Source organism: Aspergillus ochraceoroseus (genome assembly GCF_002846915.1).
Source record: "Aspergillus ochraceoroseus IBT 24754 chromosome Unknown P175scaffold_2, whole genome shotgun sequence".
NCBI classification, from domain to species: Eukaryota; Fungi; Ascomycota; class Eurotiomycetes; order Eurotiales; family Aspergillaceae; genus Aspergillus; species Aspergillus ochraceoroseus.
Window position 1 is genome coordinate 3,045,024 of NW_024468477.1, and position 19,476 is coordinate 3,064,499.

At 49.0% G+C, this 19,476-nt stretch overlaps 8 protein-coding genes across 8 annotated transcripts; 3 read left to right on the plus strand and 5 right to left on the minus strand.

Annotated features, from left to right (window-relative positions):
* Positions 1–1,184: 1,184 nt before the first annotated feature.
* On the plus strand, positions 1,185–1,923 carry P175DRAFT_0530298 (uncharacterized protein; the record flags this gene model as incomplete). The annotated part of the gene is made up of 3 exons (XM_040899774.1): positions 1,185–1,607; positions 1,706–1,812; positions 1,872–1,923. The coding sequence occupies 3 exons, from the start codon at positions 1,185–1,187 to the stop codon at positions 1,921–1,923; spliced, it is 582 nt and encodes a 193-aa protein (XP_040754583.1).
* A 4,125-nt stretch (positions 1,924–6,048) lies between these two features.
* P175DRAFT_0499746 (ATP-dependent RNA helicase DBP10) lies at positions 6,049–8,914 on the minus strand. Its single transcript, XM_040896804.1, has one exon. It carries the CDS (start codon positions 8,866–8,868, stop codon positions 6,100–6,102), a length of 2,769 nt encoding a protein of 922 aa, XP_040754584.1. The 5' UTR covers positions 8,869–8,914; the 3' UTR covers positions 6,049–6,099.
* A 241-nt stretch (positions 8,915–9,155) lies between these two features.
* P175DRAFT_0475212 (putative replication factor-a protein) lies at positions 9,156–10,283 on the plus strand. The gene is made up of 3 exons (XM_040895236.1): positions 9,156–9,182; positions 9,249–9,358; positions 9,491–10,283. Exons 1-3 carry the CDS (start codon positions 9,179–9,181, stop codon positions 10,235–10,237), a joined length of 861 nt encoding a protein of 286 aa, XP_040754585.1. The 5' UTR covers positions 9,156–9,178; the 3' UTR covers positions 10,238–10,283.
* A 403-nt stretch (positions 10,284–10,686) lies between these two features.
* P175DRAFT_0431380 (MATE family efflux transporter) lies at positions 10,687–12,697 on the minus strand (the record flags this gene model as incomplete). The annotated part of the gene is made up of 3 exons (XM_040893484.1): positions 10,687–11,493; positions 11,562–11,920; positions 11,983–12,697. The coding sequence occupies 3 exons, from the start codon at positions 12,695–12,697 to the stop codon at positions 10,687–10,689; spliced, it is 1,881 nt and encodes a 626-aa protein (XP_040754586.1).
* Positions 12,698–12,856: 159 nt separating this feature from the next.
* P175DRAFT_0163418 (uncharacterized protein) lies at positions 12,857–13,815 on the minus strand. The gene is made up of 3 exons (XM_040892480.1): positions 13,273–13,815; positions 13,089–13,217; positions 12,857–12,970 (listed from the first exon to the last, which is right to left on the minus strand). The coding sequence occupies exons 1-2, from the start codon at positions 13,586–13,588 to the stop codon at positions 13,135–13,137; spliced, it is 399 nt and encodes a 132-aa protein (XP_040754587.1). The 5' UTR covers positions 13,589–13,815; the 3' UTR covers positions 12,857–12,970; positions 13,089–13,134.
* On the plus strand, positions 13,751–14,333 carry P175DRAFT_0433813 (DUF202 domain-containing protein; the record flags this gene model as incomplete). Its single annotated transcript, XM_040893620.1, has 2 exons — positions 13,751–13,857; positions 13,910–14,333. 2 exons carry the CDS (start codon positions 13,751–13,753, stop codon positions 14,331–14,333), a joined length of 531 nt encoding a protein of 176 aa, XP_040754588.1.
* idi1 (isopentenyl-diphosphate delta-isomerase IDI1) lies at positions 14,239–15,664 on the minus strand. Its single transcript, XM_040896805.1, has 3 exons — positions 15,270–15,664; positions 14,811–15,149; positions 14,239–14,754 (listed from the first exon to the last, which is right to left on the minus strand). Exons 1-3 carry the CDS (start codon positions 15,499–15,501, stop codon positions 14,519–14,521), a joined length of 807 nt encoding a protein of 268 aa, XP_040754589.1. The 5' UTR covers positions 15,502–15,664; the 3' UTR covers positions 14,239–14,518.
* Positions 15,665–17,094: 1,430 nt separating this feature from the next.
* P175DRAFT_0431308 (putative C2H2 finger domain protein (Ezf)) lies at positions 17,095–18,140 on the minus strand (the record flags this gene model as incomplete). Its single annotated transcript, XM_040893478.1, has 2 exons — positions 17,095–17,172; positions 17,247–18,140. The coding sequence occupies 2 exons, from the start codon at positions 18,138–18,140 to the stop codon at positions 17,095–17,097; spliced, it is 972 nt and encodes a 323-aa protein (XP_040754590.1).
* Between the last annotated feature and the right edge of the window lie 1,336 nt (positions 18,141–19,476).

A 19,476-nucleotide genomic window follows, 5' to 3' on the forward strand; every position in this document is an offset into this window, starting at 1 on the left:
CTCTCTCTCTCTCTCTCTCCAGACAGGCCGTCCTAGGAAGAGAGGAAAGTGACAGAGTCCGCTGAGCCTAAGCTTATAGCTCTGTGGATCATAAGGGACAGCTCTGGGGAGATCAGAGAAAGAATGTCCGAGTTTCAAGGAGAGGGCTCCAAGATCAAGTCCAGTAGGTAGGGACGGCAGCTACTCAGCGTGTGCTAGTAGCTGTAGGCTGCAGGCTCTGGTAAGGCTTAGGTATACTTCTTTTTCTCCCAACCGGAAGAGGATCCTGGTTGATTGGCAAAGAGGGACAGATGGAAAGAAAGGGAAACAGGTAAGAAGTGGATAAATGATGGCCAGTGCAACCGTGACTAGCAGCCGATAGACCTGATCTCCATTGTGTCGATCTCAATGGGGAGTATGTCAGGTCGATATGTAACTAAATGAGGAGAGAGAAGGTGTAGGTAGAGTGAGGTAACTGAGGTTCAGGAAAGAGAGAGAGAGAGAGAGAGAGAGAGGGGGGGGGGAAGTCAGTACAATCAGTGTCAGTGATGATAATGAGAGAAGTCAGTGTACAAAAAGGAGGTCCAATAAGCTCAATCTTCAGCTTGCTTTTTACTAGAATATTAAAAATCAAATCAAATCAAATAAATCAAATAATTAATTAAAATCTACTTTTTGAATTTAATTAATTTAAATGATTTTCCCTCTCATTTGTCGGGGAGAATCTATAGTCAGAGATCAAGTACACCCGAACTATAGCAAGAACCGTGACTCTTGGGACACAACCCTTAGAAAGAAAGAAAGAAAGAAGAAAGCAAGACGGAATCAGAAGGGGAAAGACATTATTGGATGTAAGCTGGACGCAAGGCAAAGATTGAGCGACAGGATCGACGTTGTCGGCGGCCCATTGCCAATAGTCCGTTCGTCTCCCACATAGAGGATTTTAAGCTTGTCCTCCATACGAATCAGGCAATAGAAGACCTAGGGAATGACTTCAAGGTGATCTCTTAGAGGCTTAGGAGTAGATAAGAATTCACTCCTCTACCTCCTCTATAGGTACTACGACATGGGATCCTCGGAATGAAAGCTAATCCTGATTCTTTCTTGTCGAATTATTGGGATAATAGAAAAGTATCTTCACTCTTACCCCTCCTTCCGTGAAATCTTCCCTGCAAATCTTGGTTTGTCCTACGGAGGATACGGGGATGGCAACCTCGTTTCTTACAGATCCTCCAACGCATATATATACGGATTATATATCAGGAACGGGGAATTTGGCCTCCTTGATTCTACGATTAAGCTCCCCTCAATCGCGGCCATTTTCTCCGCAGTGGCTCTGGGCCTCATGCGAGGACCCACTCTGTCTATCAGATACTAGAAGATGTATTAACAGATTGTACAGTTGGAAGAAGCAAGAACAAGTACAATGCACATGTGTTATTGCACATAACCTCCCGACCTATCCAAAGCCCCAGAGATTGACCTGGCCGTTGAAATTGATCGCCAGCACGGCTTACAATGATGATGATGATCCGCACAGTCAAACTCAAGCCGGCGCCCCTTCCGAAGTGATGTTCTCCTTACCAGGAACCCTAAACAAGCCATTCCGGAACAAAATGAACGTCTCTGTATATAAAAGGGAAATAAACAAATCATGGGAACACTTTTTGTTTGAAAGAAAAAAGAAAAAGAAAAAGAAAAAGAAAATGTGACTGTTATTTTCAAGATGTGGCTGCAGCTACAGTGCCTTGGTGGAACGAGCATAAGTCTAGCTTGCTTGATCACCTGGACTCCGGATAATTTGTCAAGATTCATGGCAATTGAAAATGTTCCGTCCCTCTCCGTGCGATAAGAGGCAAAGATCCACTGGCATCCTGTCGACTGTCGTCCAGGGAGCATAGCGAAAACGGCGAAGAGGAACCGCCGCGGTCCAAAGGCGATTGATTGTCAATCATTTCAATGTCCAGACTGGGAAGGGGCTGGCATTCTCTCATCCATTAAGCATGCCGTTCTTTAGCTGGCTGTACCGACTGGGGAGGGGCCTAGGCACGACTTGTCGATGAGGGTCCGAATCTGGAGGCACCTCGGGGAATTCTCATTACTGCCTGTGAGCTCTACGATTGGCCATTCTTTTCTGGCAAACAAAACCAATCGAATGGATAGACGAGGAAAATACTCATGGAGCCAGAGAACTAGCTAGCGCCCCAGGACACGACACGCACGCACGCATGCACGCACACACAGCTAGCCCGTCCGTTAACCAGTCGACCTATCAACATCAACAACTGTTGTAGAACCGACTGACTGAGTGTGGACAGGTGAGAACCGCATTCTTGTGCGACATACCGCACGCGGAGACAAGAGTAAGGGGGGGGAGCAGCCTGAGTGCTACTCCTGTACGGGAACAAAACTCGGAGAGTCAAGGGAAGAGTCCAGGTAGACTAGGTTCCAAAAAGCGGCAACTTCAAGTGGTTCATGCAAGCTGGGGCCAAACGCCAACACGATCTGCCACTTAGGGGGCCCTACAAGTGTCAATAGTGCGTCCCACTAGTCCCCATCTTAGCCCGAACAGGTAAAGAGGCGGAGGGATAGCTGAGGATGATGAGGAGACAGGGTGATTGATGCGACCGGAGAGAAACCGGACCTCGATGATTCACGGGGACCTGCAAGCCCATCTGGAAATCCGTCAGTACTCCGTCCAAGTAGCTCAAGTTAACTTAACATGGGCTGCAGTGTCACCCAGACACCTGGATCTGAGATGCTACCTCTGAGGAGTACACCAGACTCACATCATACGATCAACGCAAGTCAAATAGTAATAGTAATATTACTCCGTAGATGAAAAAAAGAGAGACAAGACGGAAGGGAAGGGAAGTTGACGAAGAGAAAGAGAGACGATCAGCTTTTCCCTGAAGCAGTACAACCGGTTTGGGAAACACGCAGGCCTGGACTGGGAAAAGATTATCCGACTATTTGTCACTGGGCCGAGCCTCAAAAAGGAACTATTCAACACCACTTCTACTAGACGCTGAACTAGCCACTCCGGACAATTTTTCTTTTCCTAGGTTCGTCCAATACATCCTCGTCGTTGCACTTCCCTGCCCTCCACGCCAAATAGTCCTTCCTCCGATTATTCAGGACTCAGGAGACACCAGAAATCCTCCGAAAAGCATCCTTCCGAGCCGATCCCCAGAATGTCCGGAGTACGGACAATAATGGATACATTAGGATTTATAATTGCTCAGAGAGATACGACCAGGGCATAAGTTTGGTTGAAGTAGCTGCTTCGGGTTCCTTCCATTGCACCGCTCAATTTTAATACAGAACGCTCTCCATCCAATCTCACAATGGAGCTGAGTACCAGGCAATTGCATTTCGCTACCCAGTTGAAGTACGATACCGGGATGTCTTGTTTTGGTCATTGTCAGAAAATAGAAATGTAACTGTGCTCTTTTTTGACATCGGATACGTACGTCCAGCGAAACCGGCTAACGTTCAACAATGCAACAGACAAGTATCACTACTCGCCAAATAACAGGACTGAGCTGTCAGATACCCTTTCCCATCTCGTTTGCGACGTTCAATTACCCGAACCATGCATTGCGGGCTAGGTGGCGTTCTCTATAGCCAGGGTTAGGAAAGAGAGAATCGAAGCGGGTATTTCATGGCGCCCTTCGCGGGAAACTCTTTGCCCGATCACTCGGAGGAAAGAAGCTGAATCGATGCGCATTTGATCGGGATATGGATGTCCGAATGACACTCAGCTGCCCAGGCTTTTCTCAATGTGTTGTTGACTCTTTGGACACGCCACGAAGGGATCAAGGTCAGAATGAATATAGCCCTGGTGACTTCCTGCATCTTGCGGCGGTAGCAAATCCTGGCCTCATAACGCGTAGACTGGTGTTGTGCAACCGTCCTCGAGATCAACTGCTACCGGCACTCGTGATGTCCTCCCAGATGGGGAACAACTGGCTCTTTTCAGTAAGAGCACGCGCAAGACATGCAGTCCTAAACTTGGTGAGGCGCAGAGAGAGGACAGGAGGTGACCTATCCTGTCTATCCGCAATGGTCTGCCTCACGCTAGGGTTGTTGGGTCCGAAGCCCGTTTTGTCGGTCAAGAGGCAATAAGGTTTGCCACATCCAGCAATGCATTGGATTCTCGACGAGATCTGAGGCCACAAGGGTCTGCACGCCGTGCTTGGCGAGCTCAACCGCAGGTAGCCAGCCACGATGCATGACAGACGTTGAAAACGCACTCGGAGCGGCCGTCGAAAATGGACCGGTCATGTTTGCCCATGGATAGGCTGCTCAGGATGTATTCAGACATACCTTGCGTGGATCATGGTCTTAAATTGGCCAGAGTGTCGGTGAGGCTGTTATGTGACGAGTACTCGACATGTTCCAATTTTGCATCCTCAGTCCCCCGGGAATCTCTCTTGTACTCTGTACAGTCTACTGAGATAAACGGAAACAGGAAATTATCATTTCCACGGTATCCCCCGGAGTCTGTCCAGACCAAATGAACTGGTTTCCTTTTCTTGGGTCATTTCGGGACGGACCGTGTAAACCCTATCTCGTTCGACCCACCAAACCGCGCCTTTCGCAAATTATATTATAGGAGTAAATCCCAAACGATGAATGAAGGGGTTCAATAATTGACCAAACCCAATCACTCTCAAGATATGGCACTAAATTCCAAGTTTTCCGTGCCAACAGCGCAGCTCCGACCTCCAACGCACGGCACTTCCACTGAGGAAGCGTAGCTAGCGGTGGTTCATCGAATAGGAAGGCAATCAATCTATTGACTTTCCTTGCTTAATGCTCGGATTCAAGGTTGAGTTTTGGGGTATCTGAGTTTACCCTACAGCACAAAGTCGAACTCGCACTTGATTCCTCTACGGTAATGTTTAAAGACATGTATTATAGTAATATGTATTCCCTACGCCTTTATAACCTTCTTTAGTCCCCACACTAACCATACCAGTAAAAGCAGTTCTACCGGAGTCCTAATACAAAACACGAAGCGAGGAAAAAAAAAGAAAAGAAAAGTCAAGCGAGGCGCCAAAAAGCGCTTGCAATCCTTGTCGGCGATCATTGTCTGATGCAACTTAATCCTGCCTTTTTTTCCTATACTCCTAGTTAGCAACGACAACAGAATAAAGCTAATATACATAGCGTAGCACCATCAGTGCATATCCACAGCTCCAGACAGCGCTACCCATATCTCGGTTTAAAAAAGAGAGAAACAAAGGTAGCCAGCTACATAAGTGACCAGCTAGCTAGCTACTTCTCTAGATGACAAATAACAACTAACTAACTAACTAACTAACTATAGCTAACTAGTAGTTATTATAATACATACACTTTGGTCATCCACACCTAGAGTGGAGTAACTAACTATTCCAATCCTTTGATCTGATTATAAAGTACCAAGCAGTGCTCCGTAGTTACTTGCACTGCCCCCGTCCACGCTCATACATACATAGACTCTGCACTATTTCCAGTGTGAAGCACGGACGGCGACGGCGACGGCGACGGTTACCGGAAATAGGACCGACGAGACGGGATGGGATGGGATGGGATGCATATGATATGGGAGATGATGTGACCTGTCTTGGATGAAAGCTGTGGATTCGAGAAGCCTGGAAGAGAAGAGAAGAGAACCCGTTCAAGGTCAAGTTCGATTTCTTTTCGGTCCCCGTCGTCACTCTGGAGGTAGTTATTATTATTATCATGGAATGAATGCTTCCGGGTTGATGGGCAATTAGGTATGTAGGGCATCTATATAACCACCTAGGTAGAGCCAGGTAGAATGATAGGTAGTAGTAGTAGGTATATATAGCTTAAATAGAGGACAAGTCAGGCAGGCATTTCGCCCTCTGGCTCTAAATGTCGTCCCTGCTATCGAGTACTTCTGCTATCGAGTACTTCTGCTATCGAGTACTTGGGGACATTATTTGATCACTTCTGTTGTAGCCAGCCAGCCACCGCAGTCGCTGAGAATGTGAGACAAATCCAAGAATTCACCCGCTTTCACCGGGCCTTTTTTTTTTTTTTTTTTACAAGGAGTTTAGGAGGAATTTCGGTATCGTATAAGAAAAGCTTAGCTTGTAGCTGCTACTACCTCTTGCGAGCCGGCCGAGCGTTCTTCTCTCTCCTCTTTTGCTTCAACGTGCGGGCCTTGCGGATGTCGTCGGTGTTTCTCAGCTCGCTCCTGCCGCCTGGAGCTGCCCCCCCAACCTTGGTCATTGTTCTCTCGTTCGCCGCCGCAACCTTCTTCTTCATCTTCTCGTAGTCGCCACGGAGAGGATCAGCCCTCTTAGGCGCCTGGTCCTTACGGTGTCGGAACCGCTTGCCTCCCATCGCGGAGCCAAGTTCCTTCGCCATTCCAGGGGTCTCCATCTCACCCACCCGAGGCAGGCGACCCAGCCGCTTGCCTCTCTTCCAGGCATCGAACCGTCCACTCCGGAAACTGGCCGCAATTTTGGCGCCGCTCTCCCCGCGCACAAGGCGTGCCCCCTTGGACCCGTCCTCGTCGTTCTGGCGAGACACGTATTTCTTGTGTCGCTTGTCCCAGCGCATGAGCGTGCGAGGCTCAGCGAATCCGCGTCCACCTTCGTCGGTCTGTAGATCCATCGCTGCATCGCGCGAGGCTTGGGTAAAATTGACATTGGTGCCCGAGTGCACACCGTAAGCCCTGTCTTCGGCTAGCGAGGTGTTGGCAGGCGTGTAAGACATGAAGTAATCCGGGTTCTGGAAGGACGAGGTCGTATCTTTCTTGTTCTTGCCCTTGTTGGATTGGTTGTAGGAGGAGAATGTAACCTCGAGATCGGACTCGGATGCCATGGACATGTTCTCAAGGGCGTCCTGTGCGGCGGTGTTGTCTTCGTCGTCGTCAGGGAAAGCGTCCTCGTTGTTGTCATCGTCCTCGAGTGATTCAGACTGCTCAAGTTTCCTCTTCTTCTTCTTCGAATCGAGAGTGGTTCGGACTCTCTTGATCGAGTCAAGAGCTTCGTCATTCTCATGCTTGCCTCCACGTCGGTTGTTCACCTCAAAGATCGTCTCCTGTGGCCGATAACCTCCAATCCGGGCAAGCATCTTTTCCCGCTCCGCTTCCAGCTGGCTTGCGTCATCTTGGAAGAGAGGGTTGATAGTGGTCCAATTATCGGAGGATACAACCTCCTTTGAGCGCTTGGCACTCTCAAGGGAGGCGGCATTTCTCGTGCGCATATAGAGCTTTTCTCCCTTTGAGGCGACTGATCGCTGTGTGGAAATGTCGGTATCGTCATCCAAGACCTTGGTTACCCACTCGCAGTTCTGCGAGAGACCGTCCCGTGGCAAGCTTCCGACCACCACATCCTCAGCGAAGTTGACCTGGTCGCTGGATTCGCGGCCGAGGACGAGTCTTCTTCCGAGGAAGAGCTGCAAGTCAAGGAGGTACGGAGCATCCGCGTCGCGAACAAGACTGTAACTCCAGCCCGTCCGGCCGGCACGCGCGGTTCGACCAACTCTGTGAACAAAGATCTTGGCCTGGGAGGGGAAGTCGTAGTTGATCACATTTGCGAGAATAGGAATATCGATACCTCTGGCTGCGACGTCCGTCACGACCAGAATATTGGAAATGCCCGTCCTGAAATTCTGGACCTGAATCTTACGAGCAGTCTGGTCCAGGGAACCGTAGACGTAGGATACCGCAAAGCCAGCTTCGCGCAAAAGGGAGTATATGTAGTCGACATGGTGCTTGGTGGCCGTGAAAATAATGGTTGAATGCTTTGTAGGAGACTCTTTCATATTGACGGCTCGATCCATTTCCGCTCGTTTCCGCTTCTTGAAACTCTTCGACTCGTTCGAGTGGGCATCCTCCTTCAGACGCTGGGAAGCTTCTGTCGGCCCTGTAGGCATTTTGATAACCTCGTGCAGTATGTATAGCAAAGCACCCTCCTTCTCCGCAGTCTTCACAGAGAAGAAGGCATTCTGGAGATCCGGGGATATTTTACTCTCGGTATCCAATCGAATAAGTGTAGGTTCCTGTAAACCGGCCCGCGCAAATTCCACCAGCGACTTGGGGAGCGTCGCGGAGAAAAGCAGAGTTTGTCTACTTGACGGAAGGCCATGAAGAATCTCGGTCAATTGAGCGGCGAAACCCATTTCAAACAGTCTGTCGGCCTCGTCAAAGACAACATAGCGAATACTGGACAAATCCAAGCTCATTTCGACCTTCAAATGCAGGAAACGTCCAGGCGTCGCAATCACGATATCCGGGTTACCGGCCATCATAGCGAACTGCTCCTCTAGACTATCACCACCAACCAGAAGCACCGATTTGAGATCCGTGCCTTTGCCTAGTTCCTTGACCACCTTCAAGGTCTGCAGCGCCAACTCTCGCGACGGCGACAAGATAAGCCCGCGCGCTCCAATCTTCGTGCTATGGGCCTTGAGTTTCTCAATCATGGGGATAACAAACGCAGCGGTCTTTCCGGAACCCGTCCGGGCCATTCCAACCACATCCTGATCGTCCATGATCACAGGGATCGTTTTGCGCTGGATCGGAGTCGGCACGGAAAACCCTTTCCTCGTAATCGCCTTCAACAGATTCGCGTTCAATCCCATAGCCTGGAAACCTCCGCCCTTTTTCACCGTACGGCCCTTAAGGTTCGCCGCCTTCCTGTTCGCCGCCGTCTGCTGCTGCGAAATAAACGCCTCGTCATCGTCATCGTCGTCGTCGTCGCCGCCGCCATCTCCTCCAAGGAAATCGAGATTCTGGGCCGGTGTGTTTCGCTTCGTCACAGACTTCTTCTCGACTTCGGAATCGCTGTCATTTTGAAAAAGCGCGCTCGTGATATCAAACTCGTTCTCCGATAGCGCCGGGGACGCCGCGCGAGGAGCCATTTTACCTGGCCCTCAAATATTATTTTTTAAAAAAAAAATATATCTTTCTCACTTTGTCAACTTTTTTTTTTTTTTCTTTCCCTCAGGCAGGAAAAAAAAAGTAAAGGCGGTGAAGAATCGGATCAAGTGTTATCCCGAAAACACGGTGCAAACAATGCAAACAGACCCTCGCCCCGCGACGCGTCCAACACGTCCCGAAGAGGTAAAATGACTTGCTTGCTTGGATACCCTCACGGCGTGAAACATCAATATCTTCATTCCCTCTCTCCCCCCCCCTGCCTTTCCAGGACATAGACCAATCTCGCAAGAAATGGGTATGAACTGGTTTTCCCTATCTCCCCAGTATCTACTGTACAATCTTAGCTAACTGACCGATCTAGATAACTACGGCTACGGTAGTTCTTCCTACGGAGGAGGCGGCGGCGGCGGCGGTGGTGGTGGTGGAGGAGGATTCATGCCTGGAGAGATGACAAGTCCAGCTGGAGGAAAGGTACACTGCAACTCCATGACTTTGCTTATATCCCTAGCTCGCTAGCTAGCTAGCTAGCGATGAACGCAAACAAAATTTCAACCGTAAAAAAAAAAAAAAAAAAAAAAACACTAACACTCGCTGCGCTACTAGGGCGAAGGAAACAACTCAACGCTCCGCCCCATCACAATCAAACAAGCTCTCGACGCCACACAACCCTACCCTGAGGCCAACTTCCAGATTGACGGCGCCGACGTCGCCAGCATCTGCTTCGTCGCGCAGGTCCGCAACATCAGCACGCAAAGCACAAACACCACCTACAAGCTAGACGACGGCACGGGCGAAATCGAAGCCAAGGAGTGGGTGAATCCCAGCGCGCCCGATTCCATGGATACAACGGAGGACGAGAAGGCCGCGGCTGCATCATCCGGCCCCGGAGCGAACGCCAAAGTCGAGGTGAACGGGTACGCCAAAGTGTACGGGAGGCTGCGGACCTTCTTCGGCGATAAACGGGTGGTGAATACGCATTGTGTGCGGCCGTTGACGGACATCAATGAGTTGCATTTCCACATGCTTGAGGCTGCTGCTGTGCATCTTTTCTTCGCGCGGGGCCCGCCTGGTCTTCCTCGCGCGGGTGATGCAGCGATGGCCGGCGGCGGGGATCAGAATGCTCCTCATGGCCATGAGAGCACGTTGCCTCATATGAGTGCTGTTGCGCGGAGGGTGTATGACTTGCTGAATACGGAACGACAGAGTAATGAGGGGTTGCACAAGCAGTTCATTGCCGCGAGATTGGGTCTTTCTTTGCCTGAGGTGGCCCGAGCTAGTCAGGAGTTGCTTAACTCTGGTGTGGTTTTCGCGACTCTGGATGAGGATACATTGGCTATCCTGGAGTACTAGGTTGTTTTCTCTATTAATCTTTTTTTTTTTCTTTCTTTTTTTTTTTCACTCTTGCATTGCGATATTGATATGATACAAATATCCCAAAACTTTCCAACTTTTCATTTTCTTTCTTTTTTTTTTTTTTTTTTCTTCCCATCCGTCATCAATATAATGGGGTTAAATTTGTAGATATGACCGAAAAATATATATCTGGATATCTTCAAGTGAACAAACAAGGATTAGAAAACATATCTAGACTAGCTAAAAATTTCAGAACAATTTAGTCTTATACTTATATAACTCAGAAGAAACCCCCCCCCCCACTTTAGTCATATCAAGCATTGAAGTGTAGCCCATGTTTATGTATATAAAGTCTCAGGAAAGAGTCGTAATATCTCATCATCACCATCATCACCATCATCACCATCATCACACATACACGAGGAACGTTGTCAGCCATGCCTTGGTTATGCTATTGCATTTCTACGAACAGCTTCCTCAACTGAACGGTTCCAGTCCATTTGAGTCAGGAAAATAGCCTCGAACACGGAGACCAGGAAAAGAGCAATTGCAACGCCAGTCCAAAGACCAGGTAATCCCCAGTCTAGCCCGAACGAGGTCCCAAAACTAATGGGCATGGCAATTGCGTAGTAACAGAAGAGTTGAACGTACCCGCCGATTTCTTGTCGTCCAAGACCCCGAAGGATACCGTTACAGTTTGATGCGAGGGCGTCAAACAGCTGGAAAGCTGCGCAAAGTGGAAGGATTTCCGCAACGAGCTCGATGACTTCCTCCTCCGAGGTAAAAAGCCGCGGAATGTAGTGCCGCAGCGATGAGATAAAAAGCATATTTAACAAGCCCACGATGACGGCGCCGACCATGGCTACCTTGGCGGTTGTCTTGGCTGCTGGGACAAGAGTCGCTCCGATCAAGTTGGCAACACGAGTACTCGCGGAAATTGAGAGAGTAAAGGGGACCTGGTAGGTAATGGATGAGACTGTTGCGAGCACTGATTGTGCAGCCAAGGGGGTGGTTCCGAGGTATGAAGAACCCAAAGTCAACACCTCGAAAGCAAGACATTCGGCTTCAACCATGATCAATCCAGGGAGTGCGAGTCGAATCATTGGACCCCAGTTATGCAGCGCTCTTCGGGTGATTCCATTCCAGCACTCCACTCCGTCCACAAAGTACACATAAATAAAGAGCAAAATGGGCATGAGCGTGTCCGTAATGGCCACCGCTATAGGGGCGCCTACAAAGCCCCAACCGAATTGCTGCTCATGGATTGACGATTAGTACAGCGGAATTGTACACAGTAATCAAGTCAAAAAAGAAGACTTACCCAGACAAACAGCCAGTTCATAAACGCATTAAGCGGAGCACAGATCAGCAGAACATAAAGAGATGCGGAGAAAATCCCCTGCGCTTGTACAAATCGCTTTCCACTCTCAAAACAAGCATATCCCGGAGCCCCCAAAGCGACCACCTTCAGGTAAAGACCGGCTAGAAGAGCTACATCCTTTTCCGGTACAATTCTCACCAGGATCTTATCCGAAAAGTACCAGAGAACAGCAATGGGAATCGTAATAAGCCACAGAAAATACACCATTCTCTGCATCTGTAGTCCCACCAATTTCTTCTTCCCAGATCCATACGCTTGAGCACATAAAGTATCCAAACTAGTCGCTAGGCCCTGGTAAACTATGAACTCGGAATGTTAGACATGTCGCGGAGAGTGAAAAGGGAAAACGGTGGGAACATACCTGCATAGCCGGTGATATTTGCACTCATACTCGCAAGACTAACTGCTCCCAGCTCCTTCTTGCCCAAGTGTCCTAGAGTGAAAATGCTGGCTACAGTCAAGGAATACTGAAGTAGGAAGGTGACTATCAACGGAGCTGCATTTTTGCCTATCACTTTTGCTTCGCGTTGCCAAGTAGTCTGGATCAGGCCCGCAACCACTGCTTCCTCCCACTTTCGATCAATGTCCTCATCCTCTGCCGCGTTGAACCCAGGACACCGATCTTCTCCGGCTAACAAAGAGGTTGTTTCCGCCGTTCCAGCCTCAGACCTCCTGCGCTGGCCCTTGGCCCCGACAGACGATACCAAACAATTACTATCGGCCAGCAACTGTCGCTCGTCTTCAATCGCTTGCTCGCGCTCCCTGGGTGTCAGCCCTTCGTTCTCCAGACAATGCGGGACCACTGTCGCATGCGACACCGTTGTGAAAAAACTCGGACGCTGGTAAGATCCAGCCAGAGAATGAGGCGCCGTGCCGGGAAGACTACCGATTACTGGACGAATGGTTGAAATTCCCGACGTATCGTCTTCAGTGAGCACTGAATCCTCATCATCAGCATATTCCTCCAAGTCACGGGCAATGGCAGCCTCGGCAAGTGGAGAGCTCGAAAGGAAATGGCCGTGAAGGGCTCGGCCTTCCGGTGTGCCGAGCGAGTTTGCGCTCTTATCGCGTGGCATAGCCGGTAGCTTTGACGTGTAGAAATACCGAAGAGAAACAGAAGTTGGTTTATCGAAAGCTAGTAAAAAGAGTGTCTGCCACTCTTCATTGCGGTGCGGACAATTGCGCAATGGAGAGGTAAAGGACTGGTGGACGAAGGATCGAGGAAAATGGAAGAACAGAACAGAGGGTGAGAAGAAAAAGAAGAAGTGACCTCTAAGCAACCTTTCCCCGTATAAGGAATAGTATCCGCGTCCCTCGAAGCCGCAGAATTTGCTTCAACAGGGGATCCACTAAAATCCTTGCTTTTCCCATGGAGGATAGTTACCTAGGGAGGTATTAGTTAGTCCAGCGGCCAGCCCATGACTCACAACAGCTTTGTTTCACATGGAAATCAAATTTAAGCAGAACCTTTCTGATCAATATGAGGACCAATAACGGGACGATGGAGATTGAGTTATCGCCGTCCTGGGGATTGTTCAAACAATGCGAATAGTGACCATACTGTCTGTCCCAAGAACGCCCCGCAGATTGACTCCACTGTGTAACGGCCGAATTAGGTAGGCTCAATCGGGGAGGGGTCTATTCATCTTACTCCGGATGGACAGTGCAAAATCGTGGAGATATTCTCCAGGCTGATACCAGGATCGTGCCCCGTAGCTGCAGTTTATAAACAACCCGACGCCCTTCAACCGTCGAGGCTGGTTTACCATCTTTGCCCTTGGTGCCTCAGGAAACAAAACTGACCGAATCAACATGACATCATCGCCCAAACAGGCTAGACCAAACCCCGTATCACGTGGACACATTTGTCGCATGCGTGCGTGACCAGCTTTAAACCAGAGAGGCAAATGCAGCGAAAAAATAAAATAAAACAAGAAATAGCCGAAGCCGCCCAGCCAGGTTTTCATCCTTTTTGATTCTTGCTAGCGAGAAAAATGCACATTGCCAGAATCTCCTTGCAGGGTATGTCGAACTGGGTGTTTCTTAACGGGAAGAAGTCCAGCTGGCCGCCAATATAACCCCGGAGACACATTCAAAAAAAGTTGTCTCACCGATTTTCTCAACCAAACATGCCAGCCCCAGCAGCGCCCCTCGCAGGGCAGCATGCCGCCAGTAGACAACCACGATATAACCCCTTGATTAATCCAACGCATACTCGACCAGTGCTAGTGGAGGAGTGAGCAAAAATCGGCCCTGGAACCAGTCATTTCCACGCTAACAGTGACCAGGCATCTACAAGATAAACCCCACATCTTCCTTACGCGACCATGGCTTGGAGCTCTCTTATTCGAGAACGTCGCCTCCGATGCCCGCGACCACTGTGCGAATGAACGCACATTCCTCTCGTGGCTGCGACTCTCCATGTATCTAGGCATCGTATCGATCGCCATCATCATTTCGTTCCATTTTCAGACTCAGCCAACCGGGCTTGAGCGTCGGATGGCCCTGCCGCTGGGCATCGTATTCTGGGTCTTAAGCTTGGTCTGCCTCGCCAATGGACTTGCAAATTACATTCGGACAGTGAAAAAGTACAGCCGGAGAGCGGCGCTTGTGCAAAGCGGGTGGAAGACGCAAATGACGTTTTTGATTGTTGGGGCAGTGATTCTGGGAAGCTGTATTGTGTTTTTGGTGACTGATGCCGAGAAACAATAGTCCCGACTGATTCTAAATAATTATTATATCCATTGTGAAGGAAAAGCAGCTTAGAATTAGGGATTGGGGAACATTCGCAGAAGCAGGACTCCCGCCAAACGAGTGATTACTAGCTATGATAATGGTTCCAAGGATAATGCTGCTGCTATATCGTCATTAAGTGTATATCCGGGTGTTCATGATCCTCACATGCGACGAATCTGTGTCTCGCCCTTGTACTTCTCCAGAGAGGCAGAGCCAAGGTGGCTCCACCATTCGAAAAGCATCGAATTGCAAATCAGCTTGAACCACGGGGTGAAAGTCAAGCCGGGTTGCTCAAACATCTGCGTCAGGTCTTCTGCACTAACATAGCGTGTGTCTCGGGCCTCGTTGGGGTTGACGTCAAGGTCGACGTCTGCTTGGATAAAGAGAATGTAGTCAACTAAAAATGTCAGTCAGTTCCGCAAGAAGTTTCACTCTAGAGTAAGATGAACATACTCTCATGCTCCCCCCACTTCCCATCACTCGGCGCCTTGTAGTGAATCCTTGTAAAGAACTCGAACTTATCCAGAGGCACTTGCTCGGGCTTGATGCCCAATTCGTGGTTCAGCTTCCGCTGGGCAGCCCTCTTCACGCCCAGAATAGCAGCGTCGAGCTGGGAGCCAGTCTCTCCGGGGATCCCCAGGGGATGAGAGCAGCAGGTGTTCGTCCACATATCGGGGAAAGTGATTTTCTCGGTGGCGCGTTGTTGCAGGAGGAGGCGTTTATTAGAGTCGAACAAGAACACAGAGAATGCGCGATGCAGAAGACCCTTATCGATGTTTGTCATGAGGTGGCCTGTAGTTTCGAAACAGCCATTTTTAGTTGGTACGAGTTGAGTTGAGTTGAGTTGAGTTGAGTTGAGCAAGCCCCCGCCGTGAGAGAAAAGAGGACAGGAGAGGTAAATACTTTACTTACAGGTTTTCTTGCTGGCGCTGCCAATAGGCTTATCATCGTCGTCGAGCACGATACACACCTCATCCATCAAACGGACCTGTTCCTCATCGTACCCGGCGAGGTCACTGCTGCTTGTTGCAGGGGTGTTTGCTAGTGTAGGGAGGACCTCGCGGGCAAGGGAGGTATCAACGTCGGGGAAGATGCTGGCGACATTCTCCGCAGTGATTCGAGTGACAGTGTCTGTGGCGCTCATGGTGGCGGCAGTATTTGCAAATGCGCAATAAAATGTGAATATTTCACTTCACCTGGATGCTCTCTTGCTTGCTGCTTGTTAAGACTGGGGAATTGGCGCCATATTTGAGGGTCCACGCGCCTCAAGCGGTAAGGCTCGGCAAAACCAGTCGGGGAATTCGAACTGCCACAATCCGTCACGTCTCGTCAACTCGCTTATAACTACCTACCAAGTGCATTTTAAACCAGGCGGGGGGGGGGGGGGGGGGGGGATATAGGAGATTGAGTGATTGATATTCATTCATTGGCTGGAGGATTTTTCGGTGTCCGAGTCAGTCCTGGATTTGCTTCTTCTTCAACGCCAGCTTTTCCCTCCGGCCTGTATACATGGGCTGGCTGCTGTATCCTGACGATAATTGACTCGAAAGGTATGTGTCACTTTCTTGGCACGTCAACGACTCCGTACTCTGTGGTACGTATTTGTTCCAGGCTAAAAAAGGTTTTTTAAACTTGTTTTAGGTACCTGCAACGGGACAAGATTGAGGATGGTCCAATCTAGAGATCTCGAAATATATCCAACACCAAAAAATAACTAGCCTTGAAAAACCTCTATGCCTAAATCTCCCATAACTCCTTCGATATCTCATGAAGACCCGATAGAAAATAGTGAAAAAAAAGTAGTCACGTTCAAAAATTGTTCCTTTTCACCCTCCCCCTTGTGACTGACTGCCCAAGGACGAAGTAAACCGACTCACCTATCCACCGCAAACAACAATGCATGGAAGAGCTTCAAGAAGAAATTGGGTTTCCACTACTTAGATACCTACTAGTAGTCATATGAAAGCTTAGTTAAGGAGTATGTATAGTAAATCGTCATGTAGAGTGGATCCACAAGATGGCAATATATATAACTACCCAAGGCGCGTGCGTAATACTGCAAGCCTTCCATGCATGCAGGCTTAAAGTCATATCTGCAAGTCTAGAATTTTAACATGTTAAGAAATGAAGTGAGAGTACACAGTATATATATACATATATATACAGGGTTTCCAAGGGGTTCATGTGTTTAGGTTGATACAGTTTAATGTGATGATCAAATAAGATATCAGATTGTAACGCCTGATAACAAGTCATTCCTGTGCATGGGCCTGCCATGGTTAATCTCCTTACCTCTATCAGTATTCATATGCAATGCCGGTTGTACATATATCATTAAACCTCGACGCAAAATAAAGAAAGCAGATGATGACAAAAGCCAGCAGACAAAATGCAAGATAAAGAAAATGCCTCCCCGACCTTATGGAAACATCGACGGCTCTGATCCAAGCGCACAACGTAACTTTGAACCAATAAACGAATGAGCTATCACAATGCAATGTACGCTAACAGAAATCAATCCTCGCTACTACTGTGCATATCGTGGGTTTGGGAAGGACTGGCCTGGCAAAAATTGGCTCGGAACGGTTTCGGTTGGGGGGGATGGTGAAAGTCGCGCCGTTTTTTGAGGTTTAGTAGATTTCCGAGTGCTTCGTTTACACCCGTCTGCGATATGTCTGTAAGGTAGTACAGACACGTAAATATGGTTATCGAAGATACCGTGGAAGATCGGCTCTACTCACCTTGCAAGAGTGTCCTGCCTACTAAAGCGAAAACCACACTGTTCGCAACCGAATTTCCGCAGCCCATAGTGAACCTTTTTTCCCTTTATTAGCAATGGCCCTGCAAACCAACTAGGAAAGAAGAAAAAAAAAAAAAAGAAATGCATACGCTGCCGACATGTCTCTTGAGATCAGTCTTCCGGCCAAAGGGCTTTTCGCAAATCTCACATGGGAATGTTTTTCTGCTGTTAGGGTCGTGCCTCTTCATGTGTTCCCGGCAGTTCGAGCGGCGAGTAAAGCGGACGCCACATATAGTGCATAAGAGGCCATTCGCGGACGATATCTTCGGTTTTTCACAGTTAGGGAATGCGATGTTTTCTCTCATCCATTTTGAAATTACCTCAAAGGGAAACATAGCAGGTTCCACCGGCAGATCACAGCTGAACGTTCGTTCCATATGCAAATCAATCTCTGCTAGCTTTCCGGAATCCTCTTCTTCGAGGTTTTCGGGCTTGGGGGGCACCCTTTCTCCTTCGTTTTCCATGTTTGTGAACGCAGGTAACCCAACGAGAGCTGGGTCCTCCAGAAACGATCGATCTTGATACTCAGCATCTGGGTCTTGCTTTACTCGCGCAAGGGTGTCGGAGGAGGAATTATTTGGCCAGAAATAGGACGCATGCCCACCCAACACATCCTGCGGAGGCCCAATGTCCATTATCGACCCACGGCTAGGTGAAGCACTCATAGTTCGTGGGTCACAGTAGCTGAGCGGTGAGGCGGAGACATCGGAGCCTGAGTATGTTTCGTAATAAGTTGCGGGCGAAAGATGGGTTGTATCCAGTGTTGAGTGGGGGGGCAGTGTAGAAGGCATCAACTGGCTGGGCCAGCCGGTAGTTGGGATGGCGTAATCTTCGGCGGATGGGAAGTGACTTAACTGATTGACAGGAGGCTCGCTGCCACAAGTCGAGATCCCCAAGCCAACTTCCACCATTCGGGGGCTTCTGGGGAAAGTTGGAGAGGTAGATAAGGGGTGTGAATAGGATAGAGCATTGGCTAACACCATGTCACCGGATGACGAGGGCGTGAAAGAGAGTGGGAATGACCCATGTGGACAATCCATAGCGGAATAGAGCAGGGACGTAGAAACCCGTAGAATTCAATGTGATAGCAATATAAACAAAAGAGGATATCCACAGCTCTTCCACTAGCTTTCTCAAATTCTGTAACGGAGAGATTTGCCAGGTGTATCAATATATATTTGAAATTGCAGCGGTACGAATGACCCCAAAAAAAGAAAGGAGAAAAAAAAAAAAAAAAAACCTCAAAGGACGATGCTTTTGGGAAATAAGAATCGGTAGCAATACCAGTGGCAGCGGCTTAAAGAGTCCCTCAAGAATAATCCATCTGACCATTAGAGGAAGCTCCCTCTACCTGGGCACAGTGAAGAAAGTTATAGGCAACAGACTCGACGCCTTGCCCGGCAAGGCAGAATCGAGCTGGTGTTGTTGCATGGATGTAGCAGAGGGACGGGGGGAAAGTGGGAAAGAGAGAGGGTGAGAGAGAGGGAAAGAGAGAGAGAGAGAGAGAGAGAGAGAGAGAAAGAGAAGGATGGGAACGAGAAGGGGGGGGGGTGGTGGAGTGGTGGGAAGAGGTTCTGCTGTGGAGGGCCGGACCGGGTTGACTGCAACCATGTCTGCAACATTCAGATAGGCGCGACAATTTAGAGGGCATGCACAATTAATTAGCGCCGAAATAATGTGATCCGGCCAACTTCGTCCATCAGTGCAGCACCCAGTAGAGAGGGTTGCATGGAACGATTAATGGAGGAAGTGAGCGGTGACTGTGGCCCAGGAAATTGAGTCGATTGACATGGCCCTGTGCATCCAGGGAGGAAATGACACGGAGAGGGGCCGTAAGGGAAAGGGGACAGGTACTTCCAGTGAGAAAACGAGGAGAATTCAAGGATTTTCGTCAAGAAGCCATGAAAGAAACCCAGTCAGCAGGCAGGACGAGGGGAGAGAGAGAGAGGCTTTGGAATCCTGCTGGCTTAGCAACAGACCAGGACTGAGTGGGCAATAATCTTGTTTCCCTAGGAGGGCCCTGGTATCTCCGATCAGCGCCATGATTATTATTATTATTATTATTAGTGATTTGGCTGGACGAGAGCGCAGAAATTTGTTTCTTTTCTCTTGCTTGAAAGAGGTCTAGTCCGAACCCGACAGTCTGGTAACGCTAGCTTGGCCACGGAGCAGTGCGTGTCGCCAGGTATCGTATCATTGGGAAAACCAGCGGTAGTCTCCAGTAGGCAAAGAAGGTCTCCTGGGGGGAAAAGAAAGCGAAGAAGACAAGGAGAGGAAGGGGATCTTGATGGAGATTATGGATGAAAGACAGAATGGATG

Excerpts from the sequence above, each read along its gene's own strand:
- P175DRAFT_0163418 (XM_040892480.1), bottom strand. The coding sequence starts at position 13,588 with ATGAAAACCTGGCTGGGCGGCTTCGGCTATTTCTTGTTTTATTTTATT. Across the intron at positions 13,218-13,272 it reads TTTTGCACTGTCCATCCGGA|TGGAGTCAATCTGCGGGGCG; the intron begins GTAAGATGAATA and ends GCCGTTACACAG.
- P175DRAFT_0475212 (XM_040895236.1), top strand. Across the intron at positions 9,359-9,490 it reads CAAGTCCAGCTGGAGGAAAG|GGCGAAGGAAACAACTCAAC; the intron begins GTACACTGCAAC and ends CTGCGCTACTAG.
- P175DRAFT_0499746 (XM_040896804.1), bottom strand. The coding sequence starts at position 8,868 with ATGGCTCCTCGCGCGGCGTCCCCGGCGCTATCGGAGAACGAGTTTGAT.
- idi1 (XM_040896805.1), bottom strand. The coding sequence starts at position 15,501 with ATGAGCGCCACAGACACTGTCACTCGAATCACTGCGGAGAATGTCGCC. Across the intron at positions 15,150-15,269 it reads CAGCGCCAGCAAGAAAACCT|GCCACCTCATGACAAACATC; the intron begins GTAAGTAAAGTA and ends TCGAAACTACAG. Across the intron at positions 14,755-14,810 it reads GAAGTGGGGGGAGCATGAGA|TTGACTACATTCTCTTTATC; the intron begins GTATGTTCATCT and ends TGACATTTTTAG.